At 48.0% G+C, this 23,761-nt stretch overlaps 2 protein-coding genes across 3 annotated transcripts in view; one reads left to right on the top strand and one right to left on the bottom strand.

Annotated features, from left to right (window-relative positions):
- The window catches only part of UBAP2 (ubiquitin associated protein 2), a 138,091-nt gene extending 121,498 nt beyond the window's left edge, over positions 1 to 16,593 (top strand). For both annotated transcript variants that reach the window (XM_032213384.1, XM_032213382.1), the window contains exons 22-28: positions 2,359 to 2,437; positions 3,669 to 3,883; positions 5,867 to 5,966; positions 6,872 to 6,979; positions 10,855 to 10,922; positions 13,971 to 14,162; positions 16,400 to 16,593. In XM_032213384.1, the coding sequence (XP_032069275.1) occupies positions 2,359 to 2,437; positions 3,669 to 3,883; positions 5,867 to 5,966; positions 6,872 to 6,979; positions 10,855 to 10,922; positions 13,971 to 14,162; positions 16,400 to 16,495 (858 nt within the window). In that variant the 3' untranslated portion in view covers positions 16,496 to 16,593. The remainder of the gene's footprint in view (positions 1 to 2,358; positions 2,438 to 3,668; positions 3,884 to 5,866; positions 5,967 to 6,871; positions 6,980 to 10,854; positions 10,923 to 13,970; positions 14,163 to 16,399) is intronic.
- Positions 16,594 to 21,358: 4,765 nt separating this feature from the next.
- The window catches only part of UBE2R2 (ubiquitin conjugating enzyme E2 R2), a 73,154-nt gene continuing 70,751 nt past the window's right edge, over positions 21,359 to 23,761 (bottom strand). The window contains exon 5 of the mRNA XM_032213415.1: positions 21,359 to 23,705. Coding sequence (XP_032069306.1) covers positions 23,477 to 23,705 — 229 coding nt within the window. The 3' untranslated portion in view covers positions 21,359 to 23,476. The remainder of the gene's footprint in view (positions 23,706 to 23,761) is intronic.

Raw genomic sequence — 23,761 nt, 5'->3', positions numbered from 1 at the left:
CAACAAAAGTGACTAACAACCCCTACGGCATCCCCATGGTCACGGGAACAGAACTTGGACACTTGGCAACAGGCATGTACTTATGACGGTTCTGCTGGGTTCCCGTGATCAGCGTTTGTAACCTTCACACTGGCCTCCAACAAGCAGTCAACGAGGGAAGCCAGATTGGCTTAACAACCACATGGGCGGAGCCAACGTTACATCGTGCGGACTCAACAGTCCGAATCCGCCGATGACACTTTTGCCCCTGGACGGTCCGGCAGGACCTAAACCGTCCCGAAGAGACGGTGACTGGGAAGACAAGACCTTGCTGGTCGCGGGGACATCACAAAGTCCCTGATCGACCCAAGGGAAGCGCTTCCAACCAGTGGCAACAGGCAGCCCCCCCCTCCCCCCCCCCCGGCTGACATAGTTGGATACGGCTCCAGAAAGAGAAATGCAAGTGTTTCCATCTGGTGAGGGTTTTTTTTTTCTTTTCTTTTAGAAGATTGCCCTAAGAAACTCTTTTCTTAAGTTAAATTAGTCCTTTAAGTAAGAACAAAGTGGCGTATTTAATCCCTATTGGACTGCCTTAGAAAGTTTTTTGCTCTTGCCTGTAACGATGTTTTGTGGATTGAAGTGATTGCAACGTTTCCTTTCTCTCCGCTTGAGGTGAAGGGATCTTTTTTTCTCTATTTCCTTTTACTACTTTAACTTTTTTTGGCTTAAATTAAAACTCTTTTTACTTTAATAAATTTCTCCTTCTACTTGTTACAATATCATATTAAAGATACTTAAGGAAAAAGGAAAGACCATTTTGTTACTGGAAAGATACTGGTTAATAATGCTAGTTGATGGAAAAAAGCTAGTTAATTATTGATGATTAATAAGTAGAGATTTTAGTACCTTATAGACTGTTCTAGATTACCATTGAATGTTTATTCATTAACATATAATTTACTATGATACTAGTAGAGAAATAATAACCTTAGTTAGGATAAATAACTGGGCCATAGAAATGCTAATGTATATTTTGGGTGATTGTTAAGTAGAAATGTTAACATCTCTTAGATTGTCTTAGATGTCTAATGTTTATTTTCTTAGCACGTAATTAACTAATTTGGGATTGAGGGAAAAGTCCTATAAATCTTATTAATAAATTATTGTCTAAAGACAGCTATAAAGGTATAATATTGTGTGGGCCTGAAGAGGAGAGGTGAGATAAACAGTAAATAACTTTTAGTTAACTACAATAATAACAATGAAATGTTAGTGGGCAATATTTAATGATACATACAGGTATGTTATTGGGGTGGGGGGATGCTTACATATCTTACTTAACTGAATTAGTTTTAGAATATGTCATAAAGGTGCAATGTTATTGGAGATCTATTGAAATTGCAAATGAATGCCATTAAGTGGTTGTGTCTTTTAATATAAATGATTCTAGATAAAAACATGTCTAAACAATGATAACCAAATGAGAATTATGGTACAGGGATAGTAAAATACTTAACTTTTCTTTCTTGACTTAAAATGTACAACCTGATTTGAATGAAGCATATGTAAGGATTGTGGAAGAAACGCATGGAATATATTTGTAATCAATCGATACGCTTTCAACAAGATGTAACGAAAGATGGTTTTGTCTTTTTGTTTAACTAAAACAATAAAAAAATCTCTCTCAAAAAAAAACCACCACCACCACATGGGTCACTCAACCACTGATTTGCTTAACTGTGTCAAAAAAGTCATATTATTAAGATCACTCACTTAAGAATCTTGGTGGTGCAATGCTTAAGATGCAGCATGGCAGGATAACTCTGCCCACAGTCTGGAGTTTGATCCTGCTCAAGGTTGACTCAGCCTCCCAGGTTGTTAAAATGAGGACCCAAATTGTTGGGGGCAATTATGCTGACTCTATAAACTGCTTAGAGAGGGCTGGAAAGCACTGTGAAGCAGTATATAAGTCTAAGGGCTATTGCTATTGCTATACATAGAGGATTGGATGGATGGACGAGGATTGGATGGATGATAGATAGATAGATAGATAGATAGATAGATAGATAGATAGATAGATAGATAGATAGATAGATAGATAGATAGATGATAGATAGATAGATAGATAGATAGATAGATAGATAGATAGATAGATAGATAGATGTTGACTCAGCCTTCCATCCTTCCAAGGTGGGTAAAATGAGGACCCAGGCTGTTGGGGGCAAGATGCCAACTCTGTAAACAGCTCAGAGAGAGCTGTAAAACACTTTGAAGAGGCATATAAGTAGCTTATAAGCTTTGCAATAGAAACCTTCTACTCCCTTGTAGTCCTAAATTCAGGACTACCTGTCAATTATTCCGTTGCTTTCCTTTTTGTAGGATTACTATGGAATCACATTCCCTGCTCCTGCGAACCTGACCAGCAGAGACGGAGCCCTTGCTAACAACCCTTACTCAGGTGAGGCAAAACTCAGGTATGGCTGTGGGCTTCCTATGTCCAGACGAGGCTGTAGGTTGATGGATTGTTGCATTGTGATGGCTACCCCAGTGGGGAGTCAGTCGGTTCCTACGCCTTTTCTGTGGGCCCCCGAGAAGGCCAAAAATCCAGGCCCGCCTGGATGTCATCCCCAGGACTCCTGATCACCTGGGTGAACACGAGATTGTCCATCATCATCTCGACTATCTTAAGTCCCCTTGTGGTCATCTTCTTTTGTTTTAATATCATTTTTATTCAGCATTTTTTAAACATTAAAACCACAATTACACTTTTTACAGCGTTCCGTTATCGGTATTCTTTTTTCCTAATTTAAGGTTTTCCATTCTACGACCTGTTGCTTTACACATATACCTCCTTGTTTCATGATTACTCATTTTTACAATATATACAATATTTACATCTCTATGACCTTCTGAATATATACAATCTTCTTTTGTTATATTTTCTATGTATTCGGTATGCGTTGATTTTACATCTCTTTTCAAGCCAATTGTACCACCTGTTCCATGTCTATTCCCCTTTATCTCTTAGTTCCATCATTAATTTGTCCATTTCTGCGCATTCTAGCACCTTTTTTATAGTCTCTGCATTTGAGGGAATGACTTTTTGTTTCCAATTTTGGGAAGATGTTTTGCTTCTCATCCAAGCAGCTTCTTCAGTTCTGGCTGGATGGTGGGGAAGGGAAGGATTTATACTCCTTGCAGACAGCTGGTCATTTGCATCCTTTTAGAGGGTCTTGAGGCCACTTGGAGGTTTGTCTGTGTCCTCAGGGTCACCTGAGTGCTGCAAATGGTTCCTGTAGTCTGAAGTTTTTTCCACTGGAAATCCATTCTTACTCCCACACCATTCTAAGGGTCTTCATCTCAAATCGTGTAGCTAAAAGTCTGTAGAGATTCTCAGTCCTCCAGGTCACGGTTGTCCCAAAGGGGCTTTTTCAGGAGCTTCAGCAACCCTCTCAAAGGATGCAAATGACCAGCTGTCTGCAAGGAGCATAAATCCTTCCCTTCCCCACCATCCAGTCAGAGCTGAAGAAGCTTCTTGGATGAGAAGCGAAACGCCTTCAAAAGAAAAACCAGAAACTCCAGTTACCTCTTGAAACAAAAGCACCTTTGGTGGGACAACCTGTTCAATCATCACAAAGAGGAATCGCCATTGCCTTCACATCCAACGTTGCTTCCTCCTTCCCGTCCAGGTGATCTCACAAAATTTGGCCGTGGAGATGCAGCTTCACCCGCGCCCGCCACCACGCTTGCCCAGGCTCAGCAGAACCAGACGCAGGCCCACCACACTGCTCAACAGGCTTTCCTCAACCCCACGTTGCCGCCCGGGTACAGCTACACCGGCTTGCCATATTACGCCGGGGTGCCAGGAGTGCCCAGTGCTTTCCAGTACGGCCCCACCATGTTTGTAAGTCTCAGGTTCCCGAACCGTGTTTGGGGGCGTTGTCTGGGATTCTCCTACAACTGTTGCATCTGAGGGGCCCTTGGTGCCCTCTGGGCTTGGCTGTTGTCTAACAGATGATTTACTACCCAGCTAGGGAACTTTTACAGTTAGGAGGAGGAGGAGGAGAGGAGAGGGAGGAGGGAAAGGAGGAGGAGAGAAAGAGGAGGGAGAGGAGGAGGAGAAGGAAGGAAAGGAGGAGGGAGGAGGAGGGATAGGGGAGGGGTGGGAGAAGGAGGGAGAAGGAGGAGAGGGAGAGAAGGAGTAGGGAGGAGGAGGAGAAGGAAAGGAGGAGGGAGGAGGAGAGGGAGGAAGAGGGATAGGAGAGGGGAGGGGTGGGAGAAGGAGGAGAGGGAGAGAAGGAGTAGGGAGGAGGAGGAGAAGGAAAGGAGGAGGGAGGAGGAGAGGGGAGGGGTGGGGTGGGAGAAAGAGGGAGAAGGAGGAGAGGGAGAGAAGGAGGAGAAGGAGGAGGGAGAAGGAGGAGAGGGAGAGAAGGAGTAGGGAGGAGGAGGAGAAGGAGGAGGGAGGAGGGAGAAGGAGGAGAGGGAGAGAAGGAGTAGGGAGGAGGAGGAGAAGGAGGAGGGAGAAGGAGGAGAGGGAGAGAAGGAGTAGGGAGGAGGAGGAGAAGGAGGAGGGAGGAGGGAGAAGGAGGAGAGGGAGAGAAGGAGTAGGGAGGAGGAGGAGAAGGAAAGGAGGAGGGAGGAGGATAGGAGAGGGGAGGGGTGGGAGAAGGAGGGAGAAGGAGGAGAGGGAGAGAAGGAGTAGGGAGGAGGAGGAGAAGGAGGAGGGAGGAGGAGAGGGAGGAAGAGGGATAGGAGAGGGGAGGGGTGGGAGAAGGAGGGAGAAGGAGGAGAGGGAGAGAAGGAGTAGGGAGAGGAGGAGGAGAAGGAAGGAAAGGAGGAGGGGGAGGAGAGGGAGAAGGGGGAAGGAGAGGGGGAGGGATAGGAGAGGGGGAGGGGAGGGGTGGGAGGAGGAGGGAGAGAAGGTGGAGGGAGGAGAACTGTGGAGTCCTAGATGCTCTCAGTGCTTCGTTGTTGTCTAACATATGATTTATTACCCAACTAGAGAACTTTTACAGGGTGGAGGAGGAGGAGGAAAGGAGAGGGAGGAGGGGAAGGAGGAGGAGGAGAGGAGGGAAGAATGTGAGGTCTTTAGTGATCTCTGAGTTTCCTTGTTTTCTTGCAGACATTTTATTACCCAACTAGGGTTATTTCTAGTTGTCAGCAAAACCATGGGAACAGCAGATTTGTTTAATGACCAGTGTTCTCTGAATGACCTCTACAAAGAATGTAATTAAAGTCAGCTTTGATGGGCAGGCTTCATTAACTATGTCAAGAACTCCCTGTATTTTTTCCCCCGTTAGAACTGAGCATACTGTAAATAGAGCCCTTCCTCTCTGATGGGTAGGGTAGGGTAACAGAGTTGCAAAGGGACCTTGTAGGTCATCTAGTCCAAACCCCACCCCCACCCCAACCAAGCAGGAGACCCTCCACCATTTCTGACAGAGACCAGTCCAGTCTTTTCTTGAAAGCCTCCAGGGATGAAGCTCCCACAACTTCCAAAGGCAACTTCTGTTCCATTGATTGATTGTTCTCCCTGTCAGGAAATTCCTCCTTGTTTCCAGGTTGAATCTCTCCTTGTTCAGTTTCCATCCACTCTTCCTTCTCGGGCCTTCGGGTGTTTTGGAAAACAGCTTGATCCCCTCCTCTCTGTGGAAGCCCCACAAATATTGGAAGATGCTCTCCTGTCTCCCCTGGTCCTTCTCTTCCCTAGACTAGCCATGCCCAGTTCCTGCAACCGTTCTTCGTATGTTTTCAAAGGGAGGAAAAACCCCAAGTAAGCCCAGTAGCCTCTTGGAAAAAGCCCCTTTGGGGCCACCGTGACCCAGACGAGGCAGAGTCTCCGGAGACCCTCACAAGCGCTGACCCTCCTTCCTTTCCCTCCCTGCAGGTCCCGCCAGCCTCGGCCAAGCAGCACAGCGTGACCTTGAACGCCGCTTCCACGCCCTTCCAGCAGGCTGGCAGCTACGGGCAGCACAGCTACGGAGCAGGTGGGGGCTCTGGCACAGGGGGTGGCAGGCTCAGGAGGAGGGGGGGGCATGTCTCCATCTTTGGGCAGGGCGGAAGGACCATTGCAAACCCGGCTCCTGGGGGGGGGGGGCACAGGAAGAAGGGACATGCTGGCTGGGGAATTCTGGGAGTTGAAGTCCACAAGTCTTAAAGTTCCCAAGTTTGGACACCCCTGATTTATTTGATGCTCTTTTACTTCTGCTCCTTGTTGGGTTTTCAAGATGGGCAGGGAGATAATCATAGTTGTTGTTTTTTTTCTCTCGGAAAAAAGGTTTTATTTCTTTTAAAAAACACAAATATTTCATCATTCGTCAACCATTAAAACATTGAAGTACAATTTTTTTTGTATGCCCCTCCCTCCACCCTCCCCCTCAACCCCCCTCCTCCTCCCCCCCCCCCCCAACTTCCCAGAACCCGTACACGGTATGGATTTTTAACAAACACAGTCTAAAATCTATTGAGAAAAAAAGAAATAAAGAAATTAATGACATTCTGCATTGACCTTAGCTTCTTCTTGCTGAACTAACTTTAAACAATTTAAATCATTTCTGATCTTAAGCATAGGCTAACTGGAGTTTCTTGGTCCCGTATTTATTTTGTATATAGTCAATCCATTTTTTCCAGTCTCGTTTATATCTCTCATTTGAGTGATCTTTAAGATATGCCGATATTTTAGCCATCTCGGCTAAGTTTGTGACTTTCAATGTCCATTCTTGGATTGTAGGCAAGTCTTCCTTCTTCCAGTATTGGAGATAATCATAGTTATTATCATTTAGAACCGAGGAATGTAACGCTACACTTTCAGGGCTGCGATACTCGGCGCACAGTTGCAATTGTGATAGCCACCACAAAAATGCCCGTTCTTCCTTTCCCCTCCCCCCCTCAGGCTATGACGACCTCACCCAGGGGCCGGCGGCTGGAGACTACAGCAAAGGGCCGTATGTTGCCGCCTCGCAAGCACAAAACAAATCAGCTGCCGGCGGAGCAGGGAAAGGTAATTTGGGGGTGCCCTTTTTCTAACATTTGGCGCTCAGGGTTGAAATGTGGGGTCCCTGGTGCGCTCTGAGCTTGGCTGTTTTGTTGCAGACGTTTCATGACCCAGCTAGGTAACTTCATCAGTGCTAGAAGGAAGCAGGTTTTGTGAGGAGGAATTGGAGGAGGACTATGGGGGGGGGGTCCTTGGTGCTCTCCAAACTGGGCTGTTTTCCTTCAGGATGTTTCATGACCCAACTAGGTAACTTCATCAGTGCTAGAAGAGCGTGCTCTGACCTCGGCTTCCCCAGCAACACGAAGCCGAGTCCTCGTCCCGGGAAACCCCTTTTATTGAATTCCTCTCCAGCAAAGTCTTTCCCCTCCCACAGTCTTTCCAGATAGTTCACAATTACCGACCTTTCTCAGGCTTGGAGAGGGGCCAGGCCGAGATCTTTCAGACGCTGGCAAGAATGCAGGAATGAACTAATGGTCTCCTGCAAACTCCACTCCCCTTTTGCTCCTCTTTGATTCCCTCTGGGAGGGGCCGTCCACCATCCACCTGTGGCCTCACTCCCAAGTCGACCCCTGTTCTTTAGCGGTTCCCTTCATTTAGCAACTCTGCGCATGCGCACACTGGGAACAGGCTCCAGCTGTTCCTCTGCCTCACTGATGTCTGACTCTGAAGGCAGCTGATAACTGTTGGACAGCCCTGGCCCCCTCTCTGCCCCCGACACAGAGCCCTCAGCAGAGCCTTCCCCAGACTCCAGGACCGGCCCATCTTCCTCCCCAACCTCCTCACTGCCCGAATCTGCTGCCATCTCCGCTGGCAGCTGGTGGGCCACAACAGAGAGAGGGTCTTGTTCTTCATTTTTACATAGGTGGCTTGCGCTTCTAGTGTTGGGGAGAAGTGTTCTGGGTACCCAACCAAGGAACTTCCAACTCAGACAATCAAGGGAATTAGAGTGAGCCCCCCCCCTCTCACTTTCCAGCACTGAGGATGCTCCCTAGTTGGGCCTGAGATTTGACAGCTCCTGTCCTGAGGCCTTCTGGAGGGCACTGGAGACCCAGATGTTCTCCCTGGCCTTGAACTGACTGCATTGGGCATCTTGTTTCATGTTTTATGTTGTACTTAGAGAGTTATTTTGCTTTTAGGCCGTTGGGTGGCACCTGTCAAATAAAATATGCTAGATAATAAATTAAACAACAGAATATGATTAAATGGGTGTGTTGGTGTGTATTCCAGCATAACTCTGGAACACCTCGAGCAATTTCAACTAAATTGACCTGCGCTCTGGAAATGGATACTGTGGGGCTAAGACATCCCCTAACACCCCACAGTGTGCGATCTGTTAAGATACAACCTGTTGTGCCTTTAAATGGCTTCTACTGTACTGCCGCAAAACGGATTCTACTGTACAGCGCAGTGGAGTTGCCATGGTAACGGCTTCACGGTACTCCACATTGGGGCTCCCTCTAGTAAGGGGGGAAATCCAACATTAGAAATTATGTTTTGTCCGGACATTTCCCCCTATAAATAAATACCCTGGCAATGCCAGGTTATCAACAAGTATGTTAGTTTATAATATAATTATATAATATAATATAATATAATGATAAGCACAGGTACAGTATAGGTGGTACCTTGCTCAATAGTAGTAACTGTGAGAGGGATCTTGGAGTCCTAGTAGACAACCATTTAAATAGGAGCCAGCCGTGGGCAGCAGCTGCCAAAAAAGCCAACACAGTTCTAGGCTGCATCAACAGAGGGAGAGAATCAAGATCACATGAAGTGTTAATACCACTTTATATAAGGCCTTGGAAAGGCCACACTTGGAATACTGCATCCAGTTTTGGTCACCATGATGTAGAAAAGATATTGAGACTCTAGAAAGAGTGCAGAGAAGAGCCACAAAGATGATTAGGGGATGAAGGCTAAAACATATGAGGAACGGTTGCAAGAACTGGGTATGTCTAGTTTTGTGAAAAGAAGGACCGGGGGAGACAGGATAGCATCTTCCAATATCTTAGCGGTTGCCACAACGAAGAGGCAGTCAAACTATTCTCCAAGGCACCTGGGAGTAGAACAAGAAGCAATGGGTGGAAACAAGGAGAGAAGCAACTTAGAACTGAGGAGAAATTTCCTGACGGTTAGAACAATTAATCAGTGGAACAGAAGTTGCCTCCAGAAGTTGTGAATGCCCCAACACTGGAAGTCTTCAAGAAGATGTTGGATAGGCATTTGTTTGGAACGGTATAAGGTTTCCTGCCTAGGCAGGGGGTTGGACTAGAAGACCTCCAAGGTCCCTTCCAACCCTGCTATTGTATTGTATTGTATTGTATTGTATTGTATTGTATTGTATTGTATTGTATTGTATTGTATTGTATTGTATAATACAGTATAATAATATAATAATATAATATAATATAATAAATATAATAAATATAATAAATATAATATAATAATATAATACAATATAGTATAATATAGTATAATATAATATAGCATAATATAATATAATATAATATAATATAATATAATATAATATAATATAATATAATATAATATAATATAATATAATATAATATAATATAATATAATATAATATAAACTTCCACCGGTGTGAAGGAAACGGCGACCATTTTAAGAACTGGGATTCTGCCCCATTTCATAGGTTTAAATTGTGGTTGTTTGGTTAGTTGGCTGGTTCATTAATTTGTTCATTACTTGAATCCATCCATCCATCCATTCATTTTCTATGGATTTTAGTGCGCTGCGGACAGGAAAAGGCAGGGTAACAATTGCAGGAGTAATACATTCAAAATTCCAGTTTGTTCTGCTTCGGAAGAAAAATGGAATTTGTTTTCGTAAGGCATGAAGGAGCATCAATTCTGCTGCACTCTGTGACCCATGTGGCTCTTCCACTCAGAGGAAAGCAGCACTCGGAGGGTGTCAGACCCTTAAAGTTCAAAGAACATCATAACCCATCACCTTTTGAAATTGTGGAGGCCCACAGAAATACATACATGGCTGGAAAAGATGATAAAACAGCACATTGATTTAAAAGCAGAAATATTCCTGTTGGGGATTTTACCTGAAACTTATAGTAAAGAGAACACATATCTAATTATTCAGGTATTAACAGCAGCTAGAATTGTATTTGCACAACATTGGAAAAGTGAAGAGATCCCTACTGATAAGAAGGTGATTAGGAAAATATTGGAATGTGCACAGATGAATAGATTAACGCTAATAATTAAAGAGGAAGAACAAACTGAATATTATAAGATAGGGGAATTATTTTATCAATGGTTAGAGAAATAAAAGAAGGCAATTAAAGAAGAGTAGAAAATACGTTAGAGATGTAGCAATAGCAATAGCAGTTAGACTTATATACCGCTTCATAGGGCTTTCAGCCCACTCTAAGCGGTTTGCAGAGTCAGCATATCGGCCCCAACAATCCGGGTCCTCATTTCACCCACCTCAGAAGGATGGAAGGCTGAGTCAACCTTGAGCCGGTGAGATTTGAACAGCCGAACTGCAGAACTGCAGTGCTGCATTTAACCACTGCGCCACCTCGGATAATTGTTAGCATTATGATGGGGATGATTATGTTTAATGTAATTATATTTTTATTAGAAGATACATTAAGAGGGAAAACGAACAGGTTTACTATACTCAACTGTTTAATATATATTGTAAGGTAGAGAATGAATATCAATGTAGTGAATGTAGTGTTGCAGAGATATTTGTACCCAGATGACATACTGTTTAAGAAAAGATGGAATGTTCATATTTTTTAATAAAGTAAAAACTTTAAAAAAATAAAAAACTCCCCTTGGCTGTTTGCATAGCTGGCACAACTCTCTCTCTCTCTCTCTCTCTTTCTTTGTCCCCAGGTGTTTCTGTGAACTCAAGTAACACAGGAGTACCTGACATTAGTGGCTCTGTCTACAACAAGGCTCAGGTGAGTTCAGCACCTTCGTTGCCAGGGAGGGTCCCAAGGAGGGAGTGACCTAAAAGATCAAGATTGCAGCAGCCACAGAACAGCATGGCTGAAGCTCCACCTGCCTTTCCTTTGCATAGTTGCCATGTTTTTGACCACACCCTGTCCTGGTGGCATTTCAGCATCCCATCTCTCTCTCTCTGAAAGGTCCGTCAGCTGAGAATCTTATGGTCCTTTGTCCTGTCCTGTCCTGTCCTGTCAATGTTACGACCCAGATCGCCTAGGTAGAGGCCGGCCTTGGTAGAATCCTTTATTGCTCTGTTGACTCAACTTGGAAGGGACCTTGGAGGTCTTCTAGTCCAACCCCCTGCTTAGGCAGGAAACTTTATAGCATTTCAGACAGGTGGCTGTCCAATCTCTTCTTCTTAAAGACTTCCAGTGTTGGGGCATTCACAACTTCTGGAGGCAACTTCTCTTCCACTGATTAATTGTTTGTCTGGAAACTCCTCCTTCGTTCTAGGTTGCTTCTCCCCTTGATTAGTTTCCACCCATTGCTTCTTGTCCTGCCTTCAGCTGCTTTGGAGAATAGCTTGAGTCCCTCTTCTTCTTTTTTTGTTGTTTCGCAACAAACGTCCCTACAACACCTCGCCCTACCCTGAAGGCAGCTCTCCACAGTTCTACAATGCAGAGCTAGTAAGCAACAAGGCGATTTGCGAAGGCAGAGTTCAAAGACCAGGCGCAAGGCCATGGGGCGAGTTCCAGAGTCCGGGGGCCAAAGGCAAGTCACAGTAAGAGCACGGGTGAAAGCCTGGAGATTGTAAGCCAAAACCGTCACTGGTTCCTGACAGATTTCCCCCTTAAGGCATCTCCTTAAGTCAGTGTTTCTCAACCTTGGCAACTTGAAGATGTCTGGACTTCAACTCCCAGAATTCCCCAGCCAGCGAATGCTGGCTGGGGAATTCTGGGAGTTGAAGTCCAGACATCTTCAAGTGGCCAAGGTTGAGAAACACTGACTTAAGTCAACCCATAACCAGGTTGCGAGGAAGGAGAGGCGGCCTCCTCGCCAGCAGCCTAGCAGTCCTCCTTGGAGGTTGCTTTCTCCGCTCTGCTCTCTGGGCCCTCGGATTGAGCGGGGGAGGCAGCCGTTCCCCATTGGAGGGGATCCTCTGTCTCTCAGCATCATGGCCTGTTTTCAGCCGATCCCCCCCGTCTCTGTGAGGGCAGGCAGCTCTCCGTCAGGCTGACCGTCTCCCCCAATGCTCCAGGCGCCCGGCACAACATCGCCCTCGGCCCCTGACCTCGCCAACCATACCAAGGATAGTGCGCCATCCCCGTCAGATGGTCCCAGTTCCCCCTCCTCCTCCTCTGAACTGGGATCCGATGGGGCCATGACCTCTGAGTAGCCTGACCTCCGCTGCTTCTATAACCTCAGTTTCCTTAAACACAGCGAGTCCTCGATTTACAACCACAATTGAGCTCGACATTGCTGCTGCCGATCGACACTGCCGAGCTTTGCCTCATTTTACAACCTTGTCACAGTTGCTAAGTGGAATCATTGCAGTTATGAAATACTTGGGTCAATCTGCCTTCCCCGTGGATTTGGCTTGTCGGGAGGAGGTCGCAAAAGGAGGTCACATGACCCTGGGAGACTGCAACTGTCATGAGTACATGCCAGTTGCCAAGCCTCTGAATTTTGATCACATGACCCAGGTGGATGCTACTACGGCAGTCAGTGTGAAAAACAGTTATAAGTCTCTTTTTTCCAGGGCAGTTATAACTTCCAAAGTCCTTAAGTGAACAGTTGTAAGTTGATTGTATTGTATTGTATTTTATTATTTGTATGCCGCCCTTCTCCGGGAGGACTCAGGGCGGCGAACAATTCAAGGGGGAAAAAAGGGGGAACATAAAAAGACAAAATACAAATAATAAAAGTAGACAACAGTCGCATAACCATACATGTCGAGAGGGGAAAGGAGCTCATCAACCCCAGGCCTGCCGACACAGCCAGGTTTTGACGGCTTTTCGGAAGGCCTGGAGAGAGGTGAGGGTCCGAATCCCTGCGGGGAGTTCATTCCAGAGGGCCGGAGCTGCCACAGAGAAGGCCCTCCCCCGGGTAGTAGCCAGGTGGCATTGGCTGGTAGATGGCACCCGGAGGAGGCCAACCCTGTGAGATCTAATGGGTCTGTGGGAGGTAATTGGCAGCAGGCGGTCTCTCAAGTACTACCTCAACTTGCTTATAAATACAAATATACGTATAAATGTTGGTATAAATACTCAGCAAATGGCAGGGACCACAAAGCCTTGAATTTCGTCAATCTAGGGCAGTGTTTCTCAACCTTGGAGACTTTAAGTCCCGTGGACTTCAACTCCCAGAATCCCCCAGCCAGCTGCTGGCTGGGGGATTCTGGGAGTTGAAGTCCACGGGACTTAAAGTCTCCAAGGTTGAGAAACACTGATCTAGGGGGTTTCTTTTGAGGGGATGCTGCCTGTCATATCTGCAAGCCATCTTTACTTTTTCGATTTCAGGCATGCCACACTTTCTACGGTGGGAAAATGGGAGGGGGAATTATACAAAGTTAGGTTATATGTAGCCATAACAACAAAGTCAAGGTCATCTTTGCCTCTGCACCTGGCTGGAACTGGATGGGTGGAAACTGCCAGCGTGGCAGTGGGAGATTGGACAATGGGATGGACTTGTGGGTGCGGGGGGCAAGATCTTGAACTTTCAACTGGGTGGGGAAACCAGGAAGCTTTCAGATTTTCCCAGATGTGCCAACACGGCTCTCTTCATAAATTGGAACTTTGAGGAATCCTTTGCCTCCGACTCTGATTTAATTTTGGATGCTCTCTGGATCCCTGATAAGGGTCTTTTTTCACCCAGAACAAAGTCAGCCTCATGGACCTTCTTGAGCTGAGTTGAGTTTCCTTGGGAGAAGAATCGTCCTGCTCTTCAGCCACCTTCTGGCCTTCAGACGGCTCTGCTGCAGATGAGGCTTCTCTACCCACCCTGGCTTTTTAAAGGGCGCATGTTTTCAATTTTTCTTCCCCCCCCCCTCCTTCTCTTTCCAGACTTTCGACAAGCAGGGATTCCATGCCGGGACCCCTCCCCCGTTCAACCTTCCCTCAGCCCTCAGCTCCACGGGGCCCCTGAACCCCGGGGCCGCTCCTGGCTACGCCCCGGCACCCTTCCTTCATATCTTGCCTGCGCACCAACAGCCACATTCCCAGGTGCTGCACCATCATCTTCAGCAGGACGGGCAGGTGAGTGACTGGATCCCTCTTGATGGCCCCTAGACTTTTCGAACCCCAGTTTTCTTTCTGGTCAAAATAGCAATATAGCACTTAGACATGTACACCGTATTTTTCGGACTATAAGACGCACCAAGATTTTGAAGAGGTAAATTTTAAAAAAAAAGTTTTTGCACTCTGCAGCCCTACCAAACCCTCCGCATGCCCCACTTTTTTGTGAAAAAGGGGCATGCAGAGAGTTTGGGACGCCTTCAAAGTGCTCCTGGGTGCTGGGAGGAGGGGGGCAAAAACAAGCAAAAAACACCAGTTTTTCCCTCGTTTTTGCCCTTCCCAGCCCCCAGGAGCACTTTGAAGGTGTCCCAAACCCTCTGCACGTCCATTTTTGTAAAGGGGTTTCAGGAGGCCAAAAATGCTGTATTCAGTCTATAAGATGCACCCAGATTTTCACCCACTTTTTTTAGGAGGGGGTGCGTCTTATACTCCGAAAAATATGATGCCTTTGTTTTAGGTTGGTTCTTTCCTTGGCAAGTTTCCATGTATTGCTTCTCCTGCCTTCTGGTGCTTTGGAAAATAGTGTGACCCCCCCCCTCTCTGGGGCAACCCCTCAAATATTGGAAGGCTGTTATCCTGTCTCCCCTGGTCCTTCTCTTCACTAGACCAGCCATGCCCAGTTCCTGCAACTGTTTTTCATATGTTTTATCCTCCAGTTCCCTCATCATCCTGGTTGCTCTTCCCTGCACTTTTTCTGGAGTTTCAACATGCTTTTTATATATTTTGGTGACCAAGATTGGATGCAGTCTTCCAAGCGTGGCCTTGCCAAGGCATTACAAAGCAATAGAATCAACTTCTCGTCATCTTGGAGGGGAACCAAAACTTTTCAAAGGGAAAAAAAACCCAAGAAAGAGGAGTTGCCCTTTGGAAAAAAAAAGTATCTTTGGGGCATCCTACGACATGCCTAACATCCCTGAATCAACCTGGGGCAACAATAGGAAACGGGGAGGCCTTGTGTGATGAGGGAAAGAGCATCAGCCCCAAGGACAGTTGGGGAACACAAAGACCCAACAAGTTTTATATACTATTAGTCAGGGGTGGGTTTCAACCAGTTCGTGGCGGTCCCCGCGAACCGGTTGGTCGGCGAACCCGGAAGTAAGTAACTTCCGGGAACGGCGAAGGGCCCACCCGCCCGCCCGCCCTCCTTACCCGGTTTTGACGAGTTCTGCGCTTCCACGCATGCGCAGGACGCATATAGCTCCTGCGCGATCCTCCAGGAGCAGCTGGAGCATCGCACAGACGCTAGTACGCATGCGTGCACTGCGCGCGTGCACGAGGACACCGCCGGCCCCGTTCCAACCGAACCGGTTGGAACGGGGCGAGAAACCCACCCCTGCTACTAGCTGATAACCTGGCATTGCCCGGGTATTTATTTATCCCAATCCTTTATTAGACAGGAATAGCGATGTCAAGTGGCAGCGTAAGCGCAGAATGGGTTGCCCTCCCTCCTTCCGTGAACGTCGCCGCAATTCCTGAAGAGGCGATGGCAAGAGCAACCCCTCTCTGAGCCCTGATTTCGGCGACAATTAAATTAATTAAAAATGCTTTCCCTGTGCTCCCAGGAGAGTAATTCCTAATGTTGGATTTTCCCCCTTACCAGAGGGAGCCCCCCCCCCCGTGGAGTACTGTGAAGCCATGGCAACTCCACTGCACTGTACAGTAGAAGCCAATTTAAGGCAGTACATTAGAAGCCATTTTAAGGCACAACAGGCTGTACCTTAACAGAACGCACACCCCAAGGGGTTTTAGGGGGGGGTGTCTTATCCCCACAGTATTTTTTCCCCCCAGAGAGTAAGTCATCTGTGTGCCAGGTTTGATTGAAATTGCTCCAGGCGTTCCAGAGTTACGCAGGGACACACACACACAAACACACACACAGCTGTTTAGATAGATAGATAGGTAGATAGATAGATAGATAGATAGATAGATAGATAGATAGATAGATGGATGGATGGATGGATGGATGGATGGATGGATGGATGGATGGATGGATGGATGGATGGATAGATGATAGATAGATGATAGATAGATGATAGATAGATAGATGATAGATAGATAGATAGATAGATAGATAGATAGATAGATAGATAGATAGATAGATACTGTTTTTATGCCTTTAATGTTTGATTTATACACCGCCCAGAGGAAATGGCTTAAAGAAATAAGAAATAAAACTTTTCCTCTCCGGTTCTCCGTAGGGGGGGTCTGGCCAACGCAACCAGCCAAGTGCCCTGCAGCAGAAACCTCAGGGGACAAAAACCACCTATGGAACGTCTCCATACTGGACGAACTAAGCTCTGGCGCAGAGGAAAAGGCCGGGAGACAGTCCGGAGCAGCCCAGGTCGTTCTCAGGCTCCCACCGGAGACGGTCGACTACAGAGGGAAGAGACGCCCCCCCCCCAACCCCCCCCAACCTCCCGGGAGAGCTCGGCCCAGACACCCCGTGGGAAGAATTGGCAGCCACTCCCCTCGTTTGTGACTCTTCCCGATTTGCCGTTTTATGTAAACTATTTATGTATGTATTTGTAAAGGTAGTAGAGCCCAAACGTGGTTCCTGCATGTTTCCGGAGACTCTTTTTAATTTTTCTTCCCGATAGGGGGGCACTAAGCAGTCCGGCTCCCTCCATCAGGCCCTCTGGCAGCTTCTCCCTCTCTCTCACACACTTTTGTATAGTTTGGAGGATTTTAGCAGTCGAAGAATCGAGAAAAACGGGAGTTTTTAATCAGTTGTTTATTTTTCTTTTAAAATATCATTTTGGCGTTTTCCGAAGGACCCCGCTTCTTTGGCCCCCATTCCTGCCAGCCGGAAGGTTGAACAGTCGTGGGCAGCCTAGTTATCAATTGCAACGTTGCACTTTTTCTTGGGACAATTGAGAAATAAGCGAAGGGTTATTCGGCCTCCCTTCACTCCCGGTTTTTCCGTTTCCGGTAGCCAGTGCTTAGACTGTCAACGTCTCCCCAAATGGTGTCTGCCGATCCTGAGCCTCCCTTTCCTTGACCAGGAGACCCTCCTGCCTTCCATGGTCACGTTCTCCTCCCGCCCCCCTCTCGAGAGGGGCACCAGGACTGAAGGGGGCGGGTGCCAGGAAACTTCCCCTTACCTTAATGAAGGTTTCAGAAATTTCATTTATTTTTTAGCCCAGGCCCTCCTCTAATAAAGTTCTAAGCATATCGACAATGTTTGCGGTCTCTGTTTTCCAAGCGGATTTGGTGGGTGGTTCGGTAACTGACCCCTCCCAACTCAGCAGCGGCTCTTAAGGGGCCCCATGTGCCACTGCCGAAAGGCAGAAGCTAACATTATTTTTATTTGGTATAGAAATGAGTATATGGGAAACAGAAGCTTCCTACTTTAAGAGTTGGGTCCTCAGAAGACGAGGAAGAGGTGGGTCTGTTTCAGTGGTGGTTTCTGGCTGGTATGCACAGCGCACAGCAGCTGACCGCGTACCGGTACAGTGGCTCATTTGGCCCACCCGCCCAAGTTCTATACCTGTTTTTGAAGCAACTGGCCAATTGTGCACATATGTGCATAGCATGCGGCGCTTGCGCAACCTCTGACAAGCAGCTGGGCGTCGCAGGGCGATGGAGTGCGCCTGCGTGGGCAGCACACACGCACAAACAGGACACGCGGCCCCGTGAGCAGCGTACCGGTAGCGCCAGGGAGAGGAACCCATCATTGGTCTGTTTAGTGAGTCTCGGAAGGTTCGTGTGGGCATCTTGCTCACCTTGGGTGGATGGAGACCCAGCACTTGGGGAAGGGGTCAACACACAGGGATTGTTTGCTTGGGAAGGTTATCAGTTTACCACCAATAAAGGGAACTATCAGTGCCCCCAGAAATGGTAGAAGGTAATTTCTTTAGATCGTTAGCAATTCAACTACTACTAGTAGTACTGTTGGGAGTGCCAAAGCACTTCCATGTTGAAACAATTTCAACTGTGACCTCACTGTTGCCTGGAGGATGCCCAGTTGAGGGTTCCTTCCACGTCCCCATTAAGTTACCCATCAAAGTGGTACCTATTTATCTACTCGCAGTAGTCTACTGACAAACCGCTGGGTCGGCAGGAGCTGGAGTGAGTGACGGGCACTCACTCCTGGCAGCATCCGGGTCTCGTACATGAACCTGCCAATCATCAGCTCAGTGTCTTCCTTCCCCTCATGAGCCTCTGCGCCCTTCGACTGAAGAGCCAGCCGAGCAGTTGTGGGACTTGGCCTGAGATGGGAAGCTTCTGCTTATCCAAAAGTCCCATGTTGCTCATGAGGCTCTTCAAGTAATGGACTGCAACAACGGACAGAGGGAACTAACTTATAGCGGCCGGTGAATCCCCTGGGCCAGGAATGTCAAAACTTGATTCCATTGAGGGCCACGTCAGAACCAGTTCGAGGGCGTGGCCAGCCAAGTTACTATCTACTCGGCCGAACCGGTAGGAACCCACCTCTGCTAAGTATCCCACAAGCTGGTTCTAATCCCCCCCCCCGCCAAAGGCCTTGATTTTGACACCCCTAATCGGGACTGTTTCAAACTACCAGGGTTGCAAAAGGTGAGGTTTGGAGCAGTGTAGTTACTACAGCTCTTAGAAAACGGGGCGTTGTTGGACTGATTCTGGAGCAGATCAGTTTCCTTCTCGTATCCTGGCAGCCCCCCAGGTTGCCTTTTCTGCCACCAACACAGCCAGTGCTTCTCCTTCATGCCAATCCAGTAGTTTGAAGACTATTCTGGAAATGTTAGGATCTCAACAACAAAAAGAGCACCAGAATTCAAATGCTACACTTCGTTCCCTTCTGCTGTTTTTGGCTACTGCTTTGGCCTGACTTTGCTAGCAGGGATTGGGATCAGGGATCTGTGGTCCAGCTTAAAATTTCTGTTAAAACGAGTTTCGGAAAAATACGGAATTGGAGCCAATGGCTGGAAGCTGTGAAACCGATATTTGGGGGGGGGGGACACGAGAGCAGGGACCTTCAGTGATAAAATTATTCCAATTTAAAACTGCAAACCCTTTTTTGAAACGGGAGGGGTTATCTTAGCAATGACTGCAATCCTGCATCTTGGCTGCCATTTTCACCCTGAAGGTTAACAGAGTTAGAGTTGGAAGGGACCTTGGAGGTCTTCTAGTCCAACTCCCTGCTCAGGCAGGAAACACTATACTATCCCACACAAATGGCTCTTGAGTCTCTTGTTGAAAACCTCCAGTGTTGGAGCACCCACAACTTCTAGAGGCAAGTTGTTCCACGGATTGTTTTTGTTGTTAGGAATATTATCCTTAATTTTAGGTTGCTTCTCTCCTTGATTAGTTTCCATCCTTCGCTTCTTGTCCTGCCCTTGGGTGCCTTGGAAAATAAATTGACTTTGTGGCTGCCCCCAGATATTGGAAGAGAACCAGAACAAACCTCCCTGAAGAACGTTAAAAACTGCAAACCAAGCCTGAATGAATCCACAGACACACAGTTCCTCTCTTTGTGTGGTTTGTGGTGGTTCACATATGACCAAGATGTTTGCAATGCAGGGCCCAGAGAACTGAGTGAGCCCTACTGGCGTTATTGGCAGCAGGAGCCAAGCAAGGCTGGAGACCATTCCAATTTGCCTGAATCAGTTGTGGAAATCAAGGGTGTCACCAGGGGTGAAATCCAGCAGGTTCTGACAGGTTCTGGAGAACCGGCAGCGGAAATTTTGAGTAGTTCAGAGAACCAGTAAATGCCACTTCTGGCTGGCCCTGCCCCCAAATGCCACTTCTGGCTGGCCCCCGAGTGGGGTGGGAATAGGGATTTTGCGACGTCCTTCCCCTGCCATACCCATCAATCCACGGCCACCTGAACTTGTAGTGGAAACTCGCGGGTGGGAACAAGGGTGAAATCCAGCAGGTTCCGACAGGTTCTGGAGAACCGGTAGCAGAAATTTTGAGTAGTTCCAAGAACCAGCAAATGCCACTCTGGCTGGCCATACCCCCATCTATTCTCTGCCTTCTGAGTCCCAGCTGATGGGGAGGGAATGGGATTTTGCAGTATCCTTCCCGCCACGCCCACCAACCCACGCCCATAGAACCAGTAGTAAAATGATTTCACCACTGGGTGGCACCACCCACCCATCCTGGCTCTATGGCATCCCATTTAGGCATTTTTTTTAAAGTCGAAGTGCACATGCGCACTCACATTTACAAACTGATAGGGAAGATAAGTGACTTCCAACCCTGCTGGAGACGGCAACATCTCGAGAACTTCAGCAGGCCATCAAACTCAACGTGGTTTTGGAACATGCAACCAGTAAGAAGAGCGGGACTGTATTCCACATTTTATTAGTTCGACAGATGTGCAGAAAAACCAAAACTAAATTACCAAAAGGAGAGAGAGAGAGAGAGACAGACAACACAAAGAGAGGGGGAGAAAAAAATATCGACGTTTGTTAACCTGGTCTAAAAGGAATTGAACCAACCAAAGAAGAGAACGAAAGAAAGAAATACTTAAGAATTTCAGCACTGAAATTTTCACCCCAAAAGGATTCCAGTGTACTCCCTGCTGGTTTCAAAAAGGGCGAGGAACTGCGTCTGATTTTTAATTTTACTTTTCGTTCCTTTTCAAATCAGAAAAATGTAAACGCAGACAAAAAGGTTATTAAAGAGAGGAGAGAACCAGGCCAGGGATGGCTCAAGTAAACAACTGTCCTCCAATCTCTTGAATCCACACGTCCGGCAAAATCGGTTGGATCCTGAAAGGGGAAACCAGCAAGTTGCTCGACCAGAGAGGAACGTCGGTCTGCCGCAGAGAGGGGGGTGGGGAGAGGGTCCCCCCCTCCTAAAAATGCAGCCCAAAGGACAGAGGCCTAACAACGCACCTCCCACACCATCAAGCTTCAGCATACAAGAAGTCACTGGAGGGAATACAGTCAAAATACAAGACAGCCGAAAGACGCGGCATCCTCATTTCAAGCCAAGGATGCCAATGCCGGACCCAGCGCGGACAGAGACACCCGCTCCCTCCTCCTCGAGGACCTCATTCCAGGGCTGACCTTCGGGGTGCCCGTGGCAACAGCTTCCCCGTTTTTCTCCATTTCTGCACGTTTTCAGAGTTTGTAATGAGTTCCTCTCGCAGGAGGGAACGAAAAAATAAAATTAAGATTGTCCAAAGCCAGGCTCTTAACGCATTTTGATTGTTCTGTCCACTATCATCGGTTCTTTTCATCCGTTTCCAATTTTTTGTTTCAAACTAGGGGTTCATCCAAACAGCCCTCCTTGTCCAACAGGGGGACCCACCCAGAGCTACCCCATCTTTCCACCAGGGGGCCAGAAGCAAAACTGAAAGCCTTTGAGGGAGGGGGCAGCAACCATCTCTAGTTCTGAAGGGCCGTCCAACCTGAGAAGACCCAACGGCGGCTCTGGGTCAGTGTGGGTCAAAGCGGGGCCTTCCCAGCTAGGATCCCGAGAGGCCCCCGAGGGCCAAGCTCAGAAACGGGCCGGGGGAAAGGCAAAGCCAGAGTTTGAAGGAGAAGCGCGATTCCTTGATGGGTGTCTGGCACCATCCCAGCAATTTGATGGCCGAGGGGAGGAAGAGGGGAGTCTAACATGGCAGGTACCCTAGAAACTCTCACTGGGTCTTGGCTGGTTTCCCTTGAGACCGTCACTGCCGAAATAAGCTCGAACCTCCCACCGCCATTCCCCCAAAGCACTAAATCTTCTTATGGGGAACCCTTCAACTGGGCAGTTGGACTTGATGGCCAAGGAGCCATGGTCCCGACAGCGCCAGCTCTGCCTGCCTGAAAGGAACACAAGCAATTCTCCCCAAAGACTCTGTTTTCTATTGGCTCTTTTGGAATCTGCAACCTGCGATCCTCATTTCCTTTCGGACAAGTCTGTTTCTTTTTTCTCCCGCATTGATGTGGTGTGAGACAGGCTCAGTCCAAGCTCGGCAACTTGAAGACTTGTGGGCCTCACCTCCCCAGAGTCCCTCAGCCAGCTAGGCTATGCTGGCTGAGGGATTCTGGGAGTTGAAGTCCACAAAAGTTGCCAAGGTTGGAGAGCCTCGGTTTAAGAAATGCTTTGGGGGCAACCGGCCTCTATCTCTCCAGCCCCATGGATGCTCGCTTCTTCCTAAGAAAGGCCCATCTGCGGCAAGGCGCCCGTTGCAAACCTCCGGGTGCAGGAAGCGGCTGGGTTTCCCCGAAAGAAGCCGTGTTCCAGATCCCATCCTGGCCTCGCATTACGGCACTGCTCTCCGCCATCGGGGAAAGAGGCAGCCGCTCCCTGGATGCAACCCTCTGTTAACTCGGGGAAAAGAAAACGGTGCGCATTTCGTCGTGTTTATTGGAAGATTCATATCACAAGACAACCGCCCCGGTCTCGGACAATCCCCCCTCCATCTGCCTCAGGAGGTTTTTGGCCCTCCTTGTCAAGCTGCTAATCCCACCCACCTCCCTCGTCCCGACGTGAGCTTAGCAAAGTTGGAAATTGGAACAGCTGGCCTTTTCTGGCACCACGTCCGACAGCGGCCCAGTTCAAAAACACAGAAGCTTTTCGCCCTCCACCTTGGGGAGGGGGGAGGAGAGGGGGAAAAAAATAACCAAAAAAGGAAAAAAACCACCATCGGCACCAACCACCACAAGGCTAAACAAGTGCGCACATGAGGAGCAGCAAAGAAGGCCCCGGAAAAGAAGAAAGGGTGGGGTGAGATTCTATGCAAGCTCGCGGAGGAAGGTGTCGTTCCACTCCTCCACGGTCTCCACCAGGCGTTAAAATACATCAAAACCTCTTGATGAAAGACTGGGTTTAATTTGAGAACCTAAACAGAGAGAGCGAGACTGTTTTGCTGTACTGTGAACTCTCCGGAAGGGAAGAGGGGCAGGCAGGGAAGGGGGTGGGGGGAGGGGAGGTATTGTCTTTTCTTTAAAAAAAAAAAAAAAGGAGGGGAGGGGAGGGAGGGAAATCAAAAACACAGTGATGGGACTGGAAAGGAAGTGCGATCCAAGATCATCCGCGCAGGTCTTTCTCGCTACGAAGCCAAAAGGACCGGGAAGTGATGGAGGGGATGGACGAAAATTTGACTCCGTACGAGAGGAGAAAAGCAGGAAACGCACGTTTCGGTTGGGGTCTTTTTTTGCCCCACCCGCCCGCCCCTTTGAAGGTATATCTCTCTCTTTTTTTTGTTTTGTTTTCCTTCTTTTTTTCTGAATGGTCATTGGATTTACCGCCTGCATCCCCTCTGGCAAAACTGGCAGGGCAGTACGATTGGGAGGCTGGGCGGACGGGGGGAAAGTGGGGCGGGGGTGGGGGAAGAAGGGCCAGAAGGGGACAGGTCACGACTCCTCGTTGCCGGAATCATCGTCGTCGTAACAATCAGCGTCTTCCTCTTCCTCCTCCTCCTCGTCTTCGTCGTCGATGTCGTCGTCGTACAGGTCGTCGTAAAGCAAGTCGGAGCTGTTGTCATTGGAAGGCACTTTAGTTTTGATGCAGTACTCGGCCAGCGTGGTGGGCACCTTCACACCGTCCTTCTCCGCCTCCGCCTTGGTGGCCTGCACTTGTTTCCTGCAAGGGGGAGGGGAGGAGAGATGAGGGGCAGCGGGTCAGCCTCCTTCCTCACC

This window comes from Thamnophis elegans, chromosome 3 (genome assembly GCF_009769535.1).
Source record: "Thamnophis elegans isolate rThaEle1 chromosome 3, rThaEle1.pri, whole genome shotgun sequence".
Taxonomy (NCBI): Eukaryota; Metazoa; Chordata; class Lepidosauria; order Squamata; family Colubridae; genus Thamnophis; species Thamnophis elegans.
This window is presented reverse-complemented; position numbering and strand designations above follow the sequence as displayed.